The sequence below is a fragment of the Petromyzon marinus genome, unplaced genomic scaffold, assembly GCF_048934315.1.
Source record: "Petromyzon marinus isolate PM22_M1 ecotype Great Lakes invasive population unplaced genomic scaffold, UKy_Petmar_22M1.pri1.0 PM_G_Scaffold_14, whole genome shotgun sequence".
Classification (NCBI taxonomy): Eukaryota; Metazoa; Chordata; class Hyperoartia; order Petromyzontiformes; family Petromyzontidae; genus Petromyzon; species Petromyzon marinus.
The window spans coordinates 4517606-4539245 of record NW_027422695.1 but is presented as its reverse complement, the minus strand read 5'-3'; the positions used below and the strand labels follow the sequence as shown (position 1 = coordinate 4539245).

The 21640-nt window shown below is 50.5% G+C and overlaps 1 protein-coding gene across 3 annotated transcripts in view; it reads right to left on the bottom strand.

Moving 5' to 3' along the window:
• Positions 1–919: 919 nt before the first annotated feature.
• Positions 920–21640, bottom strand: part of LOC142910231 (uncharacterized) — a 63492-nt gene continuing 42771 nt past the window's right edge. The window contains exons 4-9 of one of the 3 annotated variants that reach the window (XM_076059935.1): positions 12997–13481; positions 12623–12788; positions 11310–11669; positions 3191–3802; positions 2033–2367; positions 920–1867 (exon numbers count right to left, since the gene is read on the bottom strand). In XM_076059935.1, the coding sequence (XP_075916050.1) occupies positions 1820–1867; positions 2033–2367; positions 3191–3802; positions 11310–11669; positions 12623–12788; positions 12997–13481 (2006 nt within the window). In that variant the 3' untranslated portion in view covers positions 920–1819. The remainder of the gene's footprint in view (positions 1868–2032; positions 2368–3190; positions 3803–11309; positions 11670–12622; positions 12789–12996; positions 13482–21640) is intronic. The other 2 variants (XM_076059936.1, XM_076059937.1) reach the window with 2 other exon arrangements.

Sequence of the window (21640 nt, the reverse complement as noted above, 5' to 3'; positions counted from 1 at the left end):
GTTTTCTTATTCTTAGCTCTTTCGGTAAAGTCACGTTGAAGGGAAACAATAAAAATAATAAAATATATAAACTTTTTATTGTTTCCCTTCAACGTGACTTTACCGAAAGAGCTAAGAATATGAATTACTGCAGTCACGAAAGCTTTGAATCAAAATTTGTGTGTTTCTTGTCAATCAACCTCCACCATCAGCAGCGTGCTGTGTGGAGCAGGGTGCAGTGATATCCTGGCAATCCCTTTGCTACTGCGTCGGCATTGCTGCCGCACCCACGCTGCTGACGCGCTTGGGCTACGCCCATCTGCAAACCTTTATATAAACGGTGAGAACCGCGGAGATGGAACGCCCCAGGACTCGGAATGATTCGGTGATGGAACAAAATTGTTGACCATTTTGTTGCGTAGTGTATAGTAGTGTATAGTGTAGTATATAGTAGTGTATAGTAGTGTATAGTAGTGTAGTGTATAGTGTAGTGTATAGTAGTGTATAGTGTAGTGTATAGTAGTGTAGTGTATAGTGTAGTGTATAGTGTAGTGTATAGTATAGTGTAGTATATAGTGTAGTGTATAGTGTAGTGTATAGTGTAGTGTATCATGTAGTGTATAGTGTAGTGTATAGTGTAGTGTATAGTGTAGTGTATAGTAGTGTATAGTGTAGTGTATAGTGTAGTGTGTAGTGTACAGTGTATTGTATAGTGTAGAGTATAGTGTAGTGTATAGTGTAGTGTATAGTGTAATGTATAGTGTAGTGTATAGTGTAGTGTATAGTATAGTGTAGTATATAGTGTAGTGTATAGTAGTATATAGTGTAGTATATAGTGTAATGCATAGTGTAGTGTAGTACACTAGTACAGCACACTGGTGGGTTAGCGAGCACTCTGGATACCGTGACATTTCGCCAGCAATCACAACAACCAGCTTCGTCAGGCGACAGCCACATTTGTGCATTTATTCATTCACACAATCTAACCCGGATGATATCGGCTCGCCGAAAACCAACAGCGTCAAACTACGAAAGTGCTGCGGCATCGTGGGAGCGGCCGATGAAACTGGCCGGGTTCGGGGAGAAATAAAAAAACCGAGACGCTGACGTGGCGCACGAAGGCTCACGACGTTGTACGCGCCATCGTGACGCCGCCTGTCGCCCCGGTAAAACAATAATATAAACACGCGGAACTCCCTCTCGGTGCCGGACGTCGTGACGGACCGTGCCGATGTCGCCGCTCGTCGACCCCCGGCGAGGGCGAATTTAAATTCTCCCCCCACCCCACCCCACCCCCCTGGCTCCCTGGCACGACGCCCAGTCGCCTCCCGTCCAGCGGCACAACGCCGGGGGAAAGCGCTGGGAGGTGAGAGACCGTCGCGAAGGCCAAAATAAAATAACAAAAAACTGCGTCCGGTAACGGAGAGCTCTTTCGTAAAACAAAATTCCCACCCCCACCCCCACCCCACCCAAAAAAAAAAGTGAAAAGCCAAACTCGGGGCACCGATTGTAACCGGCACGAGGCAAATATCCCCCAACGCTGAAAAACATCGCTCAGTTGGGATCAAACAACAACAAATATTCTTGCTTCTTTCGGGGGGGGGTTCACCCGCTCGCAAAGCGACAAGCCCCGGCGTTGCCGCCGGCAACCACGGCAAGGCGGAGCACTCCAAGGTGGAGCACGGCAAGGCGGAGCACTCCAAGGTGGAGCACTCCAAGGTGGAGCACTCCAAGGTGGATCACTCCAAGGTGGAGCACTCCAAGGTGAAGCACTCCAAGGCAGAGCACTCCCAGGTGGAGCACTCTCGTTCCTCCACCCCCCCCCACCCCACCCCGCTTCTCAAAAATCTTCCTCCCTCGCCTCGTCGTCATCTTCGTCTGTGAAAACCTGCGGGGGTCGGAATAAATTAGAGAGACGGTGACCGACCCCACCCCCCCACCCACTGGGGTGGCCAGAAGCAGATCGCTCACTCAGCCTAAGCAGGAGCATCGGTGATGTGGGCGGACACTCACTCGCCGCTCACCGCTCAACTCACCACCCACCCCTCCTCACCGCATAGCCGTAGCTTCCAGCTCCGCCGTCTTGGTGCAGAGGCTGCGGCGGGAACCCGTGCAGCCCCTCATCCGCCTTGTTGCCACTCTCCAGCGCTAGCAAGCAGCCACGGTGGCCCTCCGCGTTTCTCCGCGGTGTCTTGGGGAGCGTGGGGGGACCCTCCGTGGGGCCCCAGGGCTCGTGACGACGCCGACGCTGCCGGCAGCGGCGGCGGCGTCGGCGGCGGTAGAGCAGCGGCATCAGCAGCAGCAGCGTGGCCACCAGGGCGAGGCACACGCCGAGGATTGTGGCCGGAGCGGCCCAGCTGGCCCGGCCCGCCGCCGCCGCCGCCTTCCCTGCGTGGCACAACAACGATCCCCCGCGTGGCGTCAGCGTGCCGCCGTAGCACGACGACGACAACCGTCGCGGTGATGACACGCGCCAGGCTAGGTGCGCTTTGAGGCTCGCGGCGCTCGCACCCAGGCGTTGCGGGTCGAGGGAGCGAGACGGAGGGACGGACGCCGTGAAGGCCCTGGCGGACTGTCGGGGCGGGTGCCGTTAGCGAGTGTCAGCAGCTGTGAAGGCCGTGATTGTGACAAACGAGGGGATGGGTGGGCAGAACAGGGACACACACACACACGCACAAACGCACACACACGGACACACACACACACGAACAAGCACGCACACACGCACATGCACACGTGCATGCACGCACACACGCACAGATATGCATGCACACGCACACGGACAGACACGCACCAACACACCTGCATGCACACACACACGTACAGACACGCACCAAGACACATACATGCACACACACACACGGACAGACATGCATGCACACGCACACGGACAGACATGTATGCACACGCACACAGACAGACACGCACCAACACACCTGCATGCACACACACACGTACACACACGCACCAACACACACACACATGCATGCACACGTACACACATGCACCAACACACACACACACGTACACGGACACACATGCACCAACACACAAACACACGCACACACACACGTACACGGACACACACGCACCAACACACACACACACGGACACACACACACGTACACGGACACACACACACACGTACACGGACACACACACACGTACACGGACACACACACACGTGCAACACTCAGAGATGCGAACAAACCTGTTCGTGTGTCCAGTTGCCTGTTCGGACCGAAAGTCGTGAGTTCAACCGGCGTGCAACAGACGGCGGTGGTGGCGTCTACATCGGTAGAACGTGAAGATCCAGTGGGATCTACATCTGTAGAACGTGAAGAACCAGTGGCATCTACATCTGTAGAACGTGAAGAACCAGTGGCATCTACATCTCCAGAAGGTGAAGAACCAGTGGCATCTACATCTGTAGAGCGTGAAGAACCAGTGACATCTACATCTGTAGAACGTGAAGAACCAGTGGCATCTACATTTGTAGAACGTGAAGAGCCAGTGGCGTCTACATCTGTAGAACGTGAAGAACCAGTGGCGTCTACATCGGTAGAACGTGAAGAACCAGTGGCATCTACATCTGTAGAACGTGAAGAACCAGTGGCATCTACATCTGCAGAACGTGAAGAACCAGTGGCATCTACATCTGCTGAACGTGAAGAACCAGTGGCGTCTACATCGGTAGAACGTGAAGAACCAGTGGCATCTATGTCTGTAGAACGTGAAGAACCAGTGGCATCTACATTTGTAGAACGTGAAGAACCAGTGGCATCTACATCTGTAGAACGTGAAGAGCCAGTGCCATCTACATCTGCAAAACGAGAAGAACCAGTGACATTAACATCAACAGAATACGAAAAACCAGTGACATGTACATCTGCAGAACGTAAAGAATCAGTGGCATCTACATCTACAGAAGGTGAAGAACCAGTGGCATCTACATCTGTAGAACGTGAAGAACCAGTGGCATCTACATCTGTAGAACGTGAAGAACCAGTGCCATCTACATCTGTAGAACGTGAAGAACCAGTGGCATCTACATTTGTAGAACGTGAAGAACCAGTGGCATCTACATCTCCAGAAGTTGAAGAACCAGTGGCATCTACATCTGCAAAACGAGAAGAACCAGTGACATTAACATCAACAGAATACGAAAAAACAGTGACATGTACATCTGCAGAACGTAAAGAACCAGTGGCATCTACATCTCCAGAAGGTGAAGAACCAGTGGCATCTACATCTGTAGAACGTGAAGAACCAGTGGCATCTACATCTCCAGAAGTTGAAGAACCAGTGGCATCTATATATGTAGAACGTGAAGAACCAGTGGCATCTACATCTCCAGAAGTTGAAGAACCAGTGGCATCTACATTTGTAGAACGTGAAGAACAAGTGCATTCTACATCTCCAGAACGTGAAGAACTAGTGGCATCTACATCTGCAGAACGTGAAGAACAAGTGGCATCTAAATCTGCAGAGCGTGAAGAACCAGCGGCATCTACATCTGTAGAACGTGAAGAACCAGTGGCATCTACATCTGCTGAACATGAAGAATTAGTGGCATCTACATCTGTAGAACGTGAAGAACCAGTGGCATCTACATCTGCAGAACGTGAAGAACCAGTGGCATCTACATCTGGAGAACGTGAAGAACCAGTGGCATCTACATCTGTAGAACGTGAAGAATTAGTGGCATCTACATCTGTAGAACATGAAGAACCAGTGACATCTACATTTGCAGAACGTGAAGAATTAGTGGCATCTACATCTGTAGAACGTGAAGAACCAGTGGCATCTACATCTGCTGAACGTGAAGAACCAGTGGTATCTACATCTGCAGAGCGTGAAGAACCAGTGGCATCTACATCTGCTGAACGTGAAGAACCAGTGGCATCTACATCTGCAGAACGTGAAGAACAAGTGGCATCTACATCTGCTGAACGTGAAGAACCAGTGGCATCTACATCTGCAGAAGATGAGCTTTGGGTCTCTGTGTGAGTCTATGGGTCTCTGTATGATTAGTCTATGGGTGTCTGCGTGATGAGTCTATGGGTCTCTGTGTGAGTAGTATATGGGTGTCTGTGTGAGTAGTCTATGGGTCTCTGTGTGAGAAGTCTATGGGTCTCTGTGTGAGTAGTCTATGGGTGTCTGTGTGAGTAGTCTATGGGTGTCTGTGTGAGTAGTCTATGGGTCTCTGTGTGAGTAGTCTATGGGTGTCTGTGTGAGTAGTCTATGGGTGTCTGTGTGAGTAGTCTATGGGTCTCTGTGTGAGTAGTCTATGGGTGTCTGTGTGAGTAGTCTATGGGTGTCTGTGTGAGTAGTCTATGGGTCTCTGTGTGAGAAGTCTATGGGTCTCTGTGTGAGTAGTCTATGGGTGTCTGTGTGAGTAGTCTATGGGTGTCTGTGTGAGAAGTCTATGGGTCTCTGTGTGAGTAGTCTATGGGTGTCTGTGTGAGTAGTCTATGGGTGTCTGTGTGAGTAGTCTATGGGTCTCTGTGTGAGTAGTCTATGGGTGTCTGTGTGAGTAGTCTATGGGTGTCTGTGTGAGTAGTCTATGGCTGTCTGTGTGAGTAGTCTATGGGTCTCTGTGTGAGTAGTCTATGGGTGTCTGTGTGATGAGTCTATGGGTGTCTGTGTGAGTAGTCTATGGGTCTCTGTGTAAGTAGTCTATGGGTCTCTGTGTGAGTAGTCTATGGGTGTCTGTGTGATGAGTCTATGGGTCTCTGTGTGATGAGTCTATGGGTACTCTTTGGTTCTATTGGGTAAAGTCACGTAGGTGAAAATAAAATAACAAAAAATCACGACGTTTCGGCCACAACACAAGCGGCCTTCATCAGGTGAAGGGACGAGACTGTCTGGAGGACAGCGCTGGAGTGAGAGAAGCCACGCTTAGATCACGACCTTTAAGCTGTGTGAGAAGATAAAGAAGACCAAGCGCCTTGACAAAGGAATTAGCATATAATTTAGCAATGAAATGGCTCATTGAAATAGCTAAATTAAAGTATACACATCCACAGAGGTACCCCTTGACAAAGTAATTAGCATAGAATTTAGCATTGAAATAGCTGAGTGATTAGCTTGTAACTGGTCACAGAAATAGCTATGTTAAAATCAGAGCATATACATTCACCGAGGCACCTAGTACAAATCAAACAGGAGAATTTAGCGAAACACAACCACGCTCAGACAGCGGACCTTTAAGCTGTGTGCGAGCAAACAAGGTGTTCTGACAAAGAAATTAGCATAAAAATTAGCATTTGATTGGCGGATTTTAGGAAAGAGGTGGTGTACGTGCGGGTGGACTTGCCGTTTGGCGCGGGGGGGAAGGGGGGGGAGGGGGAGTTTACCTATTGATGGTGTGAAAAGGGAATTTATAAAAGCTGCGAAAGTTTGGGGTACCACTACTTGAAAAATATACTGTACCATTGAAATTAGTTTAATGTTTAGTTCAATTTAGAACATCTTTCCAATGGTTGCTTAATTTGAAACCATCCTCTCGGTTGAAATTGTGTCTGTGTTTGTAGATCTGAATTGCTTCATGAACAAATCTCTGATAAAAGCCCGTGGGATGCAAAGAACCTTGGTATCGGAGAAAATTATATCGTGATCCCCCACAGCGTTGTAACAGTGATCAGCCACGGCAGAAGAATTCGTTTTGCCGTGTTTCAAACCTGATTTGTGCTCGCGAATTCGGTCAGAGACATGTCGCTTTGTCTCCCCGATATAGCAATCACCGCAGGTACAACTCAATTTGTAAACCCCGGGGTACTGTAAATCAGGAATGACATCCTTCACGGATGGGATCAGATCACGAATTTTGTGTACTGTATTGAACCGGACCTGGATCTTATGTTTGTTTAGAATTTTGGAAATCTTTATAGTAACGCCTGTTTGAGTAGTCTATGGGTGTCTGCGTGATGAGTCTCTGGGTCTCTGTGTGAGTAGTCTATGGGTCTCTGTGTGAGTAGTCTATGGGTGTCTGTGTGAGTAGTCTATGAGTCTCTGTGTGACTAGTCTATGGGTCTCTGCGTGATGAGTCTATGGGTCTCTATGTGATCAGTCTATGGGTCTCTGTGTGAGTAGTCTATGGGTCTCTGTGTGAGTAGTCTATGGGTCTCTGTGTGAGTAGTCTATGGGTCTCTATGTGAGTAGTCTATGGGTCTCTGCGTGAGTAGTCTATGGGTGTCTGCGTGATGAGTCTATGGGTCTCTGTGTGGTGAGTCTATGGGTCTCTGAGTGAGTAGTCTATGGGTCTCTGTGTGAGTAGTCTATGGGTGTCTGCGTGATGAGTCTATGGGTCTCTGTGTGGTGAGTCTATGGGTCTCTGAGTGAGTAGTCTATGGGTGTCTGTGTGAGTAGTCTATGGGTCTCTATGAGTAGTCTATGGGTGTCTGTGTGATGAGTCTATGGGTCTCTGCGTGATGAGTCTATGGGTCTCTGTGTGATGAGTCTATGGGTCTCTGCGTGAGTAGTCTATGGGTCTCTGCGTGATGAGTCTATGGGTCTCTATGTGATGAGTCTATGGGTCTCTGTGTGATGAGTCTATGGGTCTCTGTGTGAGTAATCTATGGGTCTCTGTGTGAGTAGTCTATGGGTCTCTGTGTGAGTAGTCTATGGGTCTCTATGTGAGTAGTCTATGGGTCTCTGCGTGAGTAGTCTATGGGTGTCTGTGTGATGAGTCTATGGGTCTCTGTGTGGTGAGTCTATGGGTCTCTGAGTGAGTAGACTATGGGTCTCTGTGTGAGTAGTCTATGGGTGTCTGCGTGATGAGTCTATGGGTCTCTGTGTGGTGAGTCTATGGGTCTCTGAGTGAGTAGTCTATGGGTGTCTGTGTGAGTAGTCTATGGGTCTCTATGAGTAGTCTATGGGTGTCTGCGTGAGTAGTCTATGGGTATCTGTGTGATGAGTCTATGGGTCTCTGCGTGATGAGTCTATGGGTCTCTGTGTGATGAGTCTATGGGTCTCTGTGTGAGTAGTCTATGGGTCTCTGTGTGAGTAGTCTATGGGTCTCTGCGTGAGTAGTCTATGGGTCTCTGCGTGAGTAGTCTATGGATCTCTGCGTTCTATGGGTCTCTGCGTGAGTAGTCTATGGGTCTCTGTGTGAGTAGTCTATGGATCTCTGCGTGATGAGTCTATGGGTCTCTGTGTGAGTAGTCTATGGGTCTCTGCGTGAGTAGTCTATGGGTCTCTGCGTGATGAGTCTATGGGTCTCTGTGTGATGAGTCTATGGGTCTCTGTGTGAGTAGTCTATGGGTGTCTGTGTGATGAGTCTATGGGTCTCTGTGTGAGTAGTCTATGGGTGTCTGTGTGAGTAGTCTATGGGTCTCTGTGTGATGAGTCTATGGGTCTCTGTGTGAGTAGTCTATGGGTGACTGTGTGATGAGTCTATGGGTCTCTGTGTGAGTAGTCTATGGGTCTCTGTGTGAGTAGTCTATGGGTCTCTGTGTGAGTAGTCTATGAGTCTCTGTGTGAGTCTATGGGTCTCTGTGTGAGTAGTCTATGGGTCTCTGTGTGAGTAGTCTATGGGTCTCTATGTGATGAGTCTATGGGTCTCTGTGTGAGTAGTCTATGGGTCTCTGTGTGAGTAGTCTATGGGTCTCTGTGTGAGTAGTCTATGGGTCTCTATGTGAGTAGTCTATGGGTCTCTGCGTGAGTAGTCTATGGGTGTCTGCGTGATGAGTCTATGGGTCTCTGTGTGGTGAGTCTATGGGTCTCTGAGTGAGTAGTCTATGGGTCTCTGTGTGAGTAGTCTATGGGTGTCTGCGTGATGAGTCTATGGGTCTCTGTGTGGTGAGTCTATGGGTCTCTGAGTGAGTAGTCTATGGGTGTCTGTGTGAGTAGTCTATGGATCTCTATGAGTAGTCTATGGGTGTCTGCGTGAGTAGTCTATGGGTGTCTGTGTGATGAGTCTATGGGTCTCTGCGTGATGAGTCTATGGGTCTCTGTGTGATGAGTCTATGGGTCTCTGTGTGAGTAGTCTATGGGTCTCTGTGTGAGTAGTCTATGGGTCTCTATGTGAGTAGTCTATGGGTCTCTGCGTGAGTAGTCTATGGGTGTCTGTGTGATGAGTCTATGGGTCTCTGTGTGGTGAGTCTATGGGTCTCTGAGTGAGTAGACTATGGGTCTCTGTGTGAGTAGTCTATGGGTGTCTGCGTGATGAGTCTATGGGTCTCTGTGTGGTGAGTCTATGGGTCTCTGAGTGAGTAGTCTATGGGTGTCTGTGTGAGTAGTCTATGGGTCTCTATGAGTAGTCTATGGGTGTCTGCGTGAGTAGTCTATGGGTATCTGTGTGATGAGTCTATGGGTCTCTGCGTGATGAGTCTATGGGTCTCTGTGTGATGAGTCTATAGGTCTCTGTGTGAGTAGTCTATGGGTCTCTGTGTGAGTAGTCTATGGGTCTCTGCGTGAGTAGTCTATGGGTCTCTGCGTGAGTAGTCTATGGATCTCTGCGTTCTATGGGTCTCTGCGTGAGTAGTCTATGGGTCTCTGTGTGAGTAGTCTATGGATCTCTGCGTGATGAGTCTATGGGTCTCTGTGTGAGTAGTCTATGGGTCTCTGCGTGAGTAGTCTATGGGTCTCTGCGTGATGAGTCTATGGGTCTCTGTGTGATGAGTCTATGGGTCTCTGTGTGAGTAGTCTATGGGTGTCTGTGTGATGAGTCTATGGGTCTCTGTGTGAGTAGTCTATGGGTGTCTGTGTGAGTAGTCTATGGGTCTCTGTGTGATGAGTCTATGGGTCTCTGTGTGAGTAGTCTATGGGTGACTGTGTGATGAGTCTATGGGTCTCTGTGTGAGTAGTCTATGGGTCTCTGTGTGAGTAGTCTATGGGTCTCTGTGTGAGTAGTCTATGAGTCTCTGTGTGAGTCTATGGGTCTCTGTGTGAGTAGTCTATGGGTCTCTGTGTGAGTAGTCTATGGGTCTCTATGTGATGAGTCTATGGGTCTCTGTGTGAGTAGTCTATGGGTCTCTGTGTGAGTAGTCTATGGGTCTCTGTGTGAGTAGTCTATGGGTCTCTATGTGAGTAGTCTATGGGTCTCTGCGTGAGTAGTCTATGGGTGTCTGCGTGATGAGTCTATGGGTCTCTGTGTGGTGAGTCTATGGGTCTCTGAGTGAGTAGTCTATGGGTCTCTGTGTGAGTAGTCTATGGGTGTCTGCGTGATGAGTCTATGGGTCTCTGTGTGGTGAGTCTATGGGTCTCTGAGTGAGTAGTCTATGGGTGTCTGTGTGAGTAGTCTATGGATCTCTATGAGTAGTCTATGGGTGTCTGCGTGAGTAGTCTATGGGTGTCTGTGTGATGAGTCTATGGGTCTCTGCGTGATGAGTCTATGGGTCTCTGTGTGATGAGTCTATGGGTCTCTGTGTGAGTAGTCTATGGGTCTCTGTGTGAGTAGTCTATGGGTCTCTGCGTGAGTAGTCTATGGGTCTCTGCGTGATGAGTCTATGGGTCTCTGTGTGATGAGTCTATGGGTCTCTGTGTGAGTAGTCTATGGGTGTCTGTGTGATGAGTCTATGGGTCTCTGTGTGATGAGTCTATGGGTCTCTGTGTGAGTAGTCTATGGGTGTCTGTGTGATGAGTCTATGGGTCTCTGTGTGAGTAGTCTATGGGTCTCTGTGTGAGTAGTCTATGAGTCTCTGTGTGAGTCTATGGGTCTCTGTGTGAGTAGTCTATGGGTCTCTGTGTGAGTAGTCTATGGGTCTCTGTGTGAGTAGTCTATGGGTCTCTGCGTGAGTAGTCTATGGGTCTCTGCGTGAGTAGTCTATGGATCTCTGCGTGATGAGTCTATGGGTCTCTGCGTGAGTAGTCTATGGGTCTCTGTATGAGTAATCTATGGATCTCTGCGTGATGAGTCTATGGGTCTCTGCGTGAGTAGTCTATGAGTCTCTGTGTGAGTAGTCTATGGATCTCTGCGTGATGAGTCTATGGGTCTCTGTGTGAGTAGTCTATGGGTGTCTGCGTGAGTAGTCTATGGGTCTCTGCGTGATGAGTCTATGGGTCTCTGTGTGATGAGTCTATGGGTCTCTGTGTGAGTAGTCTATGGGTGTCTGTGTGATGAGTCTATGGGTCTCTGTGTGAGTAGTCTATGGGTCTCTGTGTGAGTAGTCTATGGGTCTCTGTGCGAGTAGTCTATGAGTCTCTGTGTGAGTCTATGGGTCTCTGTGTGAGTAGTCTATGGGTCTCTCTGTGAGTAGTCTATGGGTGTCTGCGTGAGTAGTCTATGGGTCTCTGCGTGATGAGTCTATGGGTCTCTGCGTGATGAGTCTATGGGTCTCTGCGTGATGAGTCTATGGGTCTCTGCGTGGGGCAGTGCCAATCCTCACCGATGACAGAGAGGCTGACCCTCCCCTCGTAGTTGCCGTGGGGGAAGGTGGCCACGTGGCAGAGGAAGAGGCCCCCGTCGCCAGCCTGCACGTCCAGCAGCTCCAGCGAGACGTCGCCGGGAGGCCCCCCAACGTGGAACCTTAGTCGGCCCGCGAGGGACGAGTTGGAGTACGCCGTGCCGTGCAGCGGGCTGAGCGTGGCCAAATTGGCCCCCGCCCAGACATAGTCACGGGAGGCCTTCAGCCAGTTGGCCTGCACCACCACCACGGCCGCTCCCCACAGGACGCAGCGCAGCATCGCCACCTTCTGGCCGACGACCGCCGTGACCTGGCCGTCCGTGTCGACACCCACACGAGGGGCTGGGTGGGAAGACCACACAGAGACCCATAGACTACTCATAGAGACCCATAGACTACTCATAGAGACCCATAGACTACTCATAGAGACCCATAAACTACTCACACAGACACCCATAGACTACTCACAGAGACCCATAGACTACTCACACAGAGACCCATAGACTACTCGCACAGAGACCCATAGACTTCTCACGCAGAGACCCAAAGACTACTCATAGAGACCCATAGACCACTCACACAGAGACCCATAGACTAGTCACACAGAGACCCATAGACTATTCACACAGAGACCCATAGACTACTCACGCAGAGACCCATAGACTACTCACGCAGAGACCCATAGACTACTCACGCAGAGACCCATAGACTACTCACGCAGAGACCCATAGACTACTCATAGAGACCCATAGACTACTCACACAGAGACCCATAGACTACTCACACAGAGACCCATAGACTACTCACGCAGAGACCCATAGACTACTCACGCAGAGACCCATAGACTACTCACGCAGAGACCCATAGACTACTCACGCAGAGACCCATAGACTACTCATAGAGACCCATAGACTACTCACGCAGAGACCCATAGATTACTCACGCAGAGACCCATAGACTACTCATAGAGACCCATAGACTACTCACACAAAGACCCATAGACTACTCATAGAGACCCATAGACTACTCACACAGAGACCCATAGACTACTCACACAGAGACCCATAGACTACTCACGCAGAGACCCATAGATTACTCACGCAGAGACCCATAGACTACTCATAGAGACCCATAGACTACTCACACAGAGACCCATAGACTACTCATAGAGACCCATAGACTACTCACACAGAGACCCATAGATCACTCATAGAGACCCACAAGGCTACTCACACAGAGACCCACTTCACACGCACAAAAATACCTCTCACTCATTCACCCAGCCACCCACTCACCCACGGTGCTGTGTGGTGGAGGGACGGAGACACACGACAATGGAGACCACTCCCCTGCCTTCCACCGTGGGAAGTCGGCTACCATTCTCACGCGGACGCAGTACTCATCCTCGCGTCCCGGCAGAAGCATCATTTGGTGTTGGTACCGGCATCCGATGAAGCGCTCCTGGCAGTAAGCATCATCATCATCATCAGTAGTAGCAGCAGTAGTAGTAGCAGCAACAGCATCATCATCAGTAGTAGTAGCATCATCAGTAGTAGTGTCATTGGTAGCATCATCATCATCAGTAGCAGCATCGCCACCCACCCACTCAACCACACACATCTCCCGCCACAACCTCCCGACCCCCGTCACAACTCCGGCAACCTCTCACCATGCGTCGAACGCCGCCTCTTGTCGAGATGTCAACCTGATGGTGGAACTCCACGTCGTGGGACACCAGCGTCCTCAACCCACGCCCGACGGAGACCAACAACGACAGCCTCCACACCTCCGGCTCTCCGTCAACCACTGCCTCCAACTCCCCAGCCTCCCCAGGACCATCGTCGTCGAGGTTGTCGCCATCGACCTCGACGTCGTCGTCACGGCGGTCATCGTCACCGCCGTCACGGCCATCATCATCGTCGTCGAAGTCGTCGCCATCGACCTCAACGTTATAGTCACGGCGGTCGTCATCACCGCCGTCACGGACATCGTCATCGTCGTTGTCGTTGTAGCCATCATCGTCGTTGTCTTCATCGTCACCCACAACACCGCACTCCTCATCCTTCTCCTCCTCACCATGACCATCGCCCTCCTCCTCCTTCCCCAGCGTCAGTTTGTCGAGCCTCAGGGTGAACGACGGAGCGCTGAGCACAGCTGAGACACGGGAGAGGGGGGGTCATGGCGAGGGATGTTTGTGTGATCTCCCCCTGTCCTACAGAGTGTGTGGAGTTTGTGTGATCTCCCCCTGTCCTACAGAGTGAGTGAGTGGAGTTTGTGTGATCTCCCCCTGTTCTACAGAGTGAGTGGAGTTTGTGTGATCTCCCCGTGTTCTACAGAGTGAGTGGAGTTTGTGTGATCTCCCCCTGTCCTACAGAGTGAGTGGAGTTTGTGATCTCCCCGTGTTCTACAGAGTGTGTGGAGTTTGTGTGATCTCCCCCTGTCCTACAGAGTGAGTGGAGTTTGTGTGATCTCCCCCTGTCCTACAGAGTGTGTGAGTGGAGTTTGTGTGATCTCCCCCTGTCCTACAGTGAGTGAGTGGAGTTTGTGTGATCTCCCCCTGTCCTACAGAGTGAGTGTGTGGAGTTTGTGTGATCTCCCCCTGTTTTACAGAGTGAGTGGAGTTTGTGTGATCTCCCCCTGTCCTACAGAGTGAGTGGAGTTTGTGTGATCTCCCCCTGTCCTACAGAGTGAGTGAGTGGAGTTTGTGTGATCTCTCCCTGTCCTACAGAGTGAGTGGAGTTTGTGATCTCCCCCTGTCCTACAGAGTGAGTGGAGTTTGTGTGATCTCCCCCTGTTCTACAGAGTGAGTGTGTGGAGTTTGTGTGATCTCCCCCTGTTCTACAGTGTGAGTGGAGTTTGTGTGATCTCCCCCTGTCCTACAGAGTGAGTGAGTGGAGTTTGTGTGATCTCCCCCTGTTCTACAGAGTGAGTGAAGTTTGTGTGATCTGCCCCTGTTTTACAGAGTGAGTGGAGTTTGTGTGATCTCCCCCTGTCCTACAGAGTGAGTGAGTGGAGTTTGTGTGATCTCCCCCTGTCCAACAGAGTGAGTGAGTGGAGTTTGTGTGATCTCCCCCTGTCCTACAGAGTGAGTGGAGTTTGTGTGATCTCCCCCTGTCCTACAGAGTGAGTGGAGTTTGTGTGATCTCCCCCTGTCCTACAGAGTGAGTGAGTGGAGTTTGTGTGATCTCCCCCTGTTTTACAGAGTGAGTGGAGTTTGTGTGATCTCCCCCTGTCCTACAGAGTAAGTGAGTGGAGTTTGTGTGATCTCCCCCTGTCCTACAGAGTGAGTGAGTGGAGTTTGTGTGATCTCCCCCTGTCCTACAGAGTGAGTGGAGTTTGTGTGATCTCCCCCTGTCCTACAGAGTGTGTGGAGTTTGTGTGATCTCCCCCTGTCCTACAGAGTGAGTGGAGTTTGTGTGATCTCCCCCTGTCCTACAGAGTGTGTGAGTGGAGTTTGTGTGATCTCCCCCTGTCCTACAGTGAGTGAGTGGAGTTTGTGTGATCTCCCCCTGTCCTACAGAGTGAGTGTGTGGAGTTTGTGTGATCTCCCCCTGTTTTACAGAGTGAGTGGAGTTTGTGTGATCTCCCCCTGTCCTACAGAGTGAGTGAGTGGAGTTTGTGTGATCTCCCCCTGTCCTACAGAGTGAGTGAGTGGAGTTTGTGTGATCTCTCCCTGTCCTACAGAGTGAGTGGAGTTTGTGATCTCCCCCTGTCCTACAGAGTGAGTGGAGTTTGTGTGATCTCCCCCTGTTCTACAGAGTGAGTGTGTGGAGTTTGTGTGATCTCCCCCTGTTCTACAGTGTGAGTGGAGTTTGTGTGATCTCCCCCTGTCCTACAGAGTGAGTGAGTGGAGTTTGTGTGATCTCCCCCTGTTCTACAGAGTGAGTGAGTGAAGTTTGTGTGATCTGCCCCTGTTTTACAGAGTGAGTGGAGTTTGTGTGATCTCCCCCTGTCCTACAGAGTGAGTGAGTGGAGTTTGTGTGATCTCCCCCTGTCCAACAGAGTGAGTGAGTGGAGTTTGTGTGATCTCCCCCTGTCCTACAGAGTGAGTGGAGTTTGTGTGATCTCCCCCTGTCCTACAGAGTGAGTGGAGTTTGTGTGATCTCCCCCTGTCCTACAGAGTGAGTGAGTGGAGTTTGTGTGATCTCCCCCTGTTTTACAGAGTGAGTGGAGTTTGTGTGATCTCCCCCTGTCCTACAGAGTAAGTGAGTGGAGTTTGTGTGATCTCCCCCTGTCCTACAGAGTGAGTGAGTGGAGTTTGTGTGATCTCCCCCTGTCCTACAGAGTGAGTGGAGTTTGTGTGATCTCCCCCAGTCCTACAGAGTGAGTGGAGTTTGTGTGATCTCCCCCTGTCCTACAGAGTGAGTGGAGTTTGTGTGATCTCCCCCTGTCCTACAGAGTGAGTGGAGTTTGTGTGATCTCCCCCTGTTCTACAGTGAGTGAGTGGAGTTTGTATGATCTCCCCCTGTCCTACAGAGTGAGTAGAGTTTGTGTGATCTCCCCCTGTTCTACAGAAGGAGTGTGTGTAGTTTGTGTGATCTCCCCCTGTTTTACAGAGTGAGTGGAGTTTGTATGATCTCCCCCTGTCCTACAGAGTGAATGAGTGGAGTTTGTGTGATCTCCCCCTGTACTACAGAGTGAGTGAGTGGAGTTTGTGTGATCTCTCCCTGTCCTACAGAGTGAGTGGAGTTTGTGTGATCTCCCCCTGTCCGACAGAGTGTGTGAGTGGAGTTTGTGTGATCTCCCCCGGTCCTACAGAGTGAATGAGTGGAGCTTGTGTGATCTCCCCCTGTCCTACAGGGTGAGTGGAGTTTGTGTGATCTCCCCCTTTCCTACAGAGTGTGTGAGTGGAGTTTGTGTGATCTCCCCCTGTCCTACAGAGTGAGTGGAGTTTGTGTGATCTCCCCCTGTCCTACAGAGTGAGTGAGTGGAGTTTGTGTGATCTCCCCCTGTCCTACAGAGTGAGTGGAGTTTGTGTGATCTCCCCCTGTCCTACAGAGTGAGTGGAGTTTGTGTGATCTCCCCCTGTTCTACAGAGTGAGTGGAGTTTGTGTGATCTCCCCCTGTTCTACAGAGTGAGTGGAGTTTGTGTGATCTCCCCCTGTTCCACAGAGTGAGTGTGAGTGGAGTTTGTGTGATCTCCCCCTGTCCTACAGAGTGTGTGAGTGGAGTTTGTATGATCTCCCCCTGTCCTACAGAGTGTGTGAGTGGAGTTTGTGTGATCTCCCCCTGTTCTACAGAGTGAGTGGAGTTTGTGTGATCACCCCCTGTACTACAGAGTGAGTGGAGTTTGTATGATCTCCCCCTGGTCTACAGATTGAGTGAGTGGAGTTTGTGTGATCTCCCCCTGTTCTACAGAGTGAGTGGAGTTTGTGTGATCTCCCCCTGTTCTACAGAGTGAGTGGAGTTTGTGTGATCTCCCCCTGTCCTACAGAGTCAGTGAGTGGAGTTTGTATGATCTCCCCCTGTTCTACAGAGTGAGTGTGTGGAGTTTGTGTGATCTCCCCCTGTTCTACAGTGTGAGTGGAGTTTGTGTGATCTCCCCCTGTCCTACAGAGTGAGTGAGTGGGGTTTGTGTGATTTCCCCCTGTTCTACAGAGTGAGTGAGTGGAGTTTGTGTGATCTCTCCCTGTTCTACAGAGTGAGTGGAGTTTGTGTGATCTCCCCCTGTCCTACAGAGTGAGTGAGTAGAGTTTGTGTGATCTCCCCCTGTTCTACAGAGTGAGTGAGTGAAGTTTGTGTGATCTCCCCCTTTTTTACAGAGTGAGTGGAGTTTGTGTGATCTCCCCCTGTCCTACAGAGTGAGTGAGTGGAGTTTGTGTGATCTCCCCCTGTCCTACAGAGTGAGTGAGTGGAGTTTGTGTGATCTCCCCCTGTTCTACAGTGTGAGTGGAGTTTGTGTGATCTCCCCCTGTCCTACAGAGTGAGTGAGTAGAGTTTGTGTGATCTCCCCCTGTTCTACAGAGTGAGTGAGTGAAGTTTGTGTGATCTCCCCCTTTTTTACAGAGTGAGTGGAGTTTGTGTGATCTCCCCCTGTCCTACAGAGTCAGTGAGTGGAGTTTGTATGATCTCCCCCTGTTCTACAGAGTGAGTGTGTGGAGTTTGTGTGATCTCCCCCTGTTCTACAGTGTGAGTGGAGTTTGTGTGATCTCCCCCTGTCCTACAGAGTGAGTGAGTGGGGTTTGTGTGATTTCCCCCTGTTCTACAGAGTGAGTGAGTGGAGTTTGTGTGATCTCTCCCTGTTCTACAGAGTGAGTGGAGTTTGTGTGATCTCCCCCTGTCCTACAGAGTGAGTGAGTAGAGTTTGTGTGATCTCCCCCTGTCCTACAGAGTGAGTGGAGTTTGTGTGATCTCCCCCTGTTCTACAGAGTGAGTGGAGTTTGTGTGATCTCCCCCTGTTCTACAGAGTGAGTGGAGTTTGTGTGATCTCCCCCTGTTCCACAGAGTGAGTGTGAGTGGAGTTTGTGTGATCTCCCCCTGTCCTACAGAGTGTGTGAGTGGAGTTTGTATGATCTCCCCCTGTCCTACAGAGTGTGTGAGTTGAGTTTGTGTGATCTCCCCCTGTTCTACAGAGTGAGTGGAGTTTGTGTGATCACCCCCTGTACTACAGAGTGAGTGGAGTTTGTATGATCTCCCCCTGGTCTACAGATTGAGTGAGTGGAGTTTGTGTGATCTCCCCCTGTTCTACAGAGTGAGTGGAGTTTGTGTGATCTCCCCCTGTTCTACAGAGTGAGTGGAGTTTGTGTGATCTCCCCCTGTCCTACAGAGTCAGTGAGTGGAGTTTGTATGATCTCCCCCTGTTCTACAGAGTGAGTGTGTGGAGTTTGTGTGATCTCCCCCTGTTCTACAGTGTGAGTGGAGTTTGTGTGATCTCCCCCTGTCCTACAGAGTGAGTGAGTGGGGTTTGTGTGATTTCCCCCTGTTCTACAGAGTGAGTGAGTGGAGTTTGTGTGATCTCTCCCTGTTCTACAGAGTGAGTGGAGTTTGTGTGATCTCCCCCTGTCCTACAGAGTGAGTGAGTAGAGTTTGTGTGATCTCCCCCTGTTCTACAGAGTGAGTGAGTGAAGTTTGTGTGATCTCCCCCTTTTTTACAGAGTGAGTGGAGTTTGTGTGATCTCCCCCTGTCCTACAGAGTGAGTGAGTGGAGTTTGTGTGATCTCCCCCTGTCCTACAGAGTGAGTGAGTGGAGTTTGTGTGATCTCCCCCTGTCCTACAGAGTGAGTGGAGTTTGTGTGATCTCCCCCTGTCCTACAGAGTGAGTGGAGTTTGTGTGATCTCCCCCTGTCCTACAGAGTGAGTGAGTGGAGTTTGTGTGATCTCCCCCTGTTTTACAGAGTGAGTGGAGTTTGTGTGATCTCCCCCTGTCCTACAGAGTGAGTGAGTGGAGTTTGTGTGATCTCCCCCTGTCCTACAGAGTGAGTGAGTGGAGTTTGTGTGATCTCCCCCTGTCCTACAGAGTGTGTGGAGTTTGTGTGATCTCCCCCTGTCCTACAGAGTGAGTGGAGTTTGTGTGATCTCCCCCTGTCCTACAGAGTGAGTGGAGTTTGTGTGATCTCCCCCTGTCCTACAGAGTGTGTGAGTGGAGTTTGTGTGATCTCCCCCTGTCCTACAGTGAGTGAGTGGAGTTTGTGTGATCTCCCCCTGTCCTACAGAGTGAGTGTGTGGAGTTTGTGTGATCTCCCCCTGTTTTACAGAGTGAGTGGAGTTTGTGTGATCTCCCCCTGTCCTACAGAGTGAGTGAGTGGAGTTTGTGTGATCTCCCCCTGTCCTACAGAGTGAGTGAGTGGAGTTTGTGTGATCTCTCCCTGTCCTACAGAGTGAGTGGAGTTTGTGATCTCCCCCTGTCCTACAGAGTGAGTGGAGTTTGTGTGATCTCCCCCTGTTCTACAGAGTGAGTGTGTGGAGTTTGTGTGATCTCCCCCTGTTTTACAGAGTGAGTGGAGTTTGTATGATCTCCCCCTGTCCTACAGAGTGAATGAGTGGAGTTTGTGTGATCTCCCCCTGTACTACAGAGTGAGTGAGTGGAGTTTGTGTGATCTCTCCCTGTCCTACAGAGTGAGTGGAGTTTGTGTGATCTCCCCCTGTCCGACAGAGTGTGTGAGTGGAGTTTGTGTGATCTCCCCCAGTCCTACAGAGTGAATGAGTGGAGCTTGTGTGATCTCCCCCTGTCCTACAGGGTGAGTGGAGTTTGTGTGATCTCCCCCTTTCCTACAGAGTGTGTGAGTGGAGTTTGTTTGATCTCCCCCTGTCCTACAGAGTGAGTGGAGTTTGTGTGATCTCCCCCTGTCCTACAGAGTGAGTGAGTGGAGTTTGTGTGATCTCCCCCTGTCCTACAGAGTGAGTGGAGTTTGTGTGATCTCCCCCTGTCCTACAGAGTGAGTGGAGTTTGTGTGATCTCCCCCTGTTCTACAGAGTGAGTGGAGTTTGTGTGATCTCCCCCTGTTCTACAGAGTGAGTGGAGTTTGTGTGATCTCCCCCTGTCCTACAGAGTGAGTGTGTGGAGTTTGTGTGATCTCCCCCTGTTTTACAGAGTGAGTGGAGTTTGTGTGATCTCCCCCTGTCCTACAGAGTGAGTGAGTGGAGTTTGTGTGATCTCCCCCTGTCCTACAGAGTGAGTGAGTGGAGTTTGTGTGATCTCTCCCTGTCCTACAGAGTGAGTGGAGTTTGTGATCTCCCCCTGTCCTACAGAGTGAGTGGAGTTTGTGTGATCTCCCCCTGTTCTACAGAGTGAGTGTGTGGAGTTTGTGTGATCTCCCCCTGTTTTACAGAGTGAGTGGAGTTTGTATGATCTCCCCCTGTCCTACAGAGTGAATGAGTGGAGTTTGTGTGATCTCCCCCTGTACTACAGAGTGAGTGAGTGGAGTTTGTGTGATCTCTCCCTGTCCTACAGAGTGAGTGGAGTTTGTGTGATCTCCCCCTGTCCGACAGAGTGTGTGAGTGGAGTTTGTGTGATCTCCCCCGGTCCTACAGAGTGAATGAGTGGAGCTTGTGTGATCTCCCCCTGTCCTACAGGGTGAGTGGAGTTTGTGTGATCTCCCCCTTTCCTACAGAGTGTGTGAGTGGAGTTTGTTTGATCTCCCCCTGTCCTACAGAGTGAGTGGAGTTTGTGTGATCTCCCCCTGTCCTACAGAGTGAGTGAGTGGAGTTTGTGTGATCTCCCCCTGTCCTACAGAGTGAGTGGAGTTTGTGTGATCTCCCCCTGTCCTACAGAGTGAGTGGAGTTTGTGTGATCTCCCCCTGTTCTACAGAGTGAGTGGAGTTTGTGTGATCTCCCCCTGTTCTACAGAGTGAGTGGAGTATGTGTGATCTCCCCCTGTTCCACAGAGTGAGTGTGAGTGGAGTTTGTGTGATCTCCCCCTGTCCTACAGAGTGTGTGAGTGGAGTTTGTATGATCTCCCCCTGTCCTACAGAGTGTGTGAGTGGAGTTTGTGTGATCTCCCCCTGTTCTACAGAGTGAGTGGAGTTTGTGTGATCACCCCCTGTACTACAGAGTGAGTGGAGTTTGTATGATCTCCCCCTGGTCTACAGATTGAGTGAGTGGAGTTTGTGTGATCTCCCCCTGTTCTACAGAGTGAGTGGAGTTTGTGTGATCTCCCCCTGTTCTACAGAGTGAGTGGAGTTTGTGTGATCTCCCCCTGTTCTACAGAGTGAGTGGAGTTTGTGTGATCTCCCCCTGTTCTACAGAGTGAGTGGAGTTTGTGTGATCTCCCCCTGTTCCACAGAGTGAGTGTGAGTGGAGTTTGCGTGATCTCCCCCTGTCCTACAGAGTGTGTGAGTGGAGTTTGTGTGATCTCCCCCTGTCCTACAGAGTGAGTGAGTGGAGTTTGTGTGATCTCTCCCTGTCCTACAGAGTGAGTGGAGTTTGTGATCTCCCCCTGTCCTACAGAGTGAGTGGAGTTTGTGTGATCTCCCCCTGTTCTACAGAGTGAGTGTGTGGAGTTTGTGTGATCTCCCCCTGTTTTACAGAGTGAGTGGAGTTTGTATGATCTCCCCCTGTCCTACAGAGTGAATGAGTGGAGTTTGTGTGATCTCCCCCTGTACTACAGAGTGAGTGAGTGGAGTTTGTGTGATCTCTCCCTGTCCTACAGAGTGAGTGGAGTTTGTGTGATCTCCCCCTGTCCGACAGAGTGTGTGAGTGGAGTTTGTGTGATCTCCCCCGGTCCTACAGAGTGAATGAGTGGAGCTTGTGTGATCTCCCCCTGTCCTACAGGGTGAGTGGAGTTTGTGTGATCTCCCCCTTTCCTACAGAGTGTGTGAGTGGAGTTTGTGTGATCTCCCCCTGTCCTACAGAGTGAGTGGAGTTTGTGTGATCT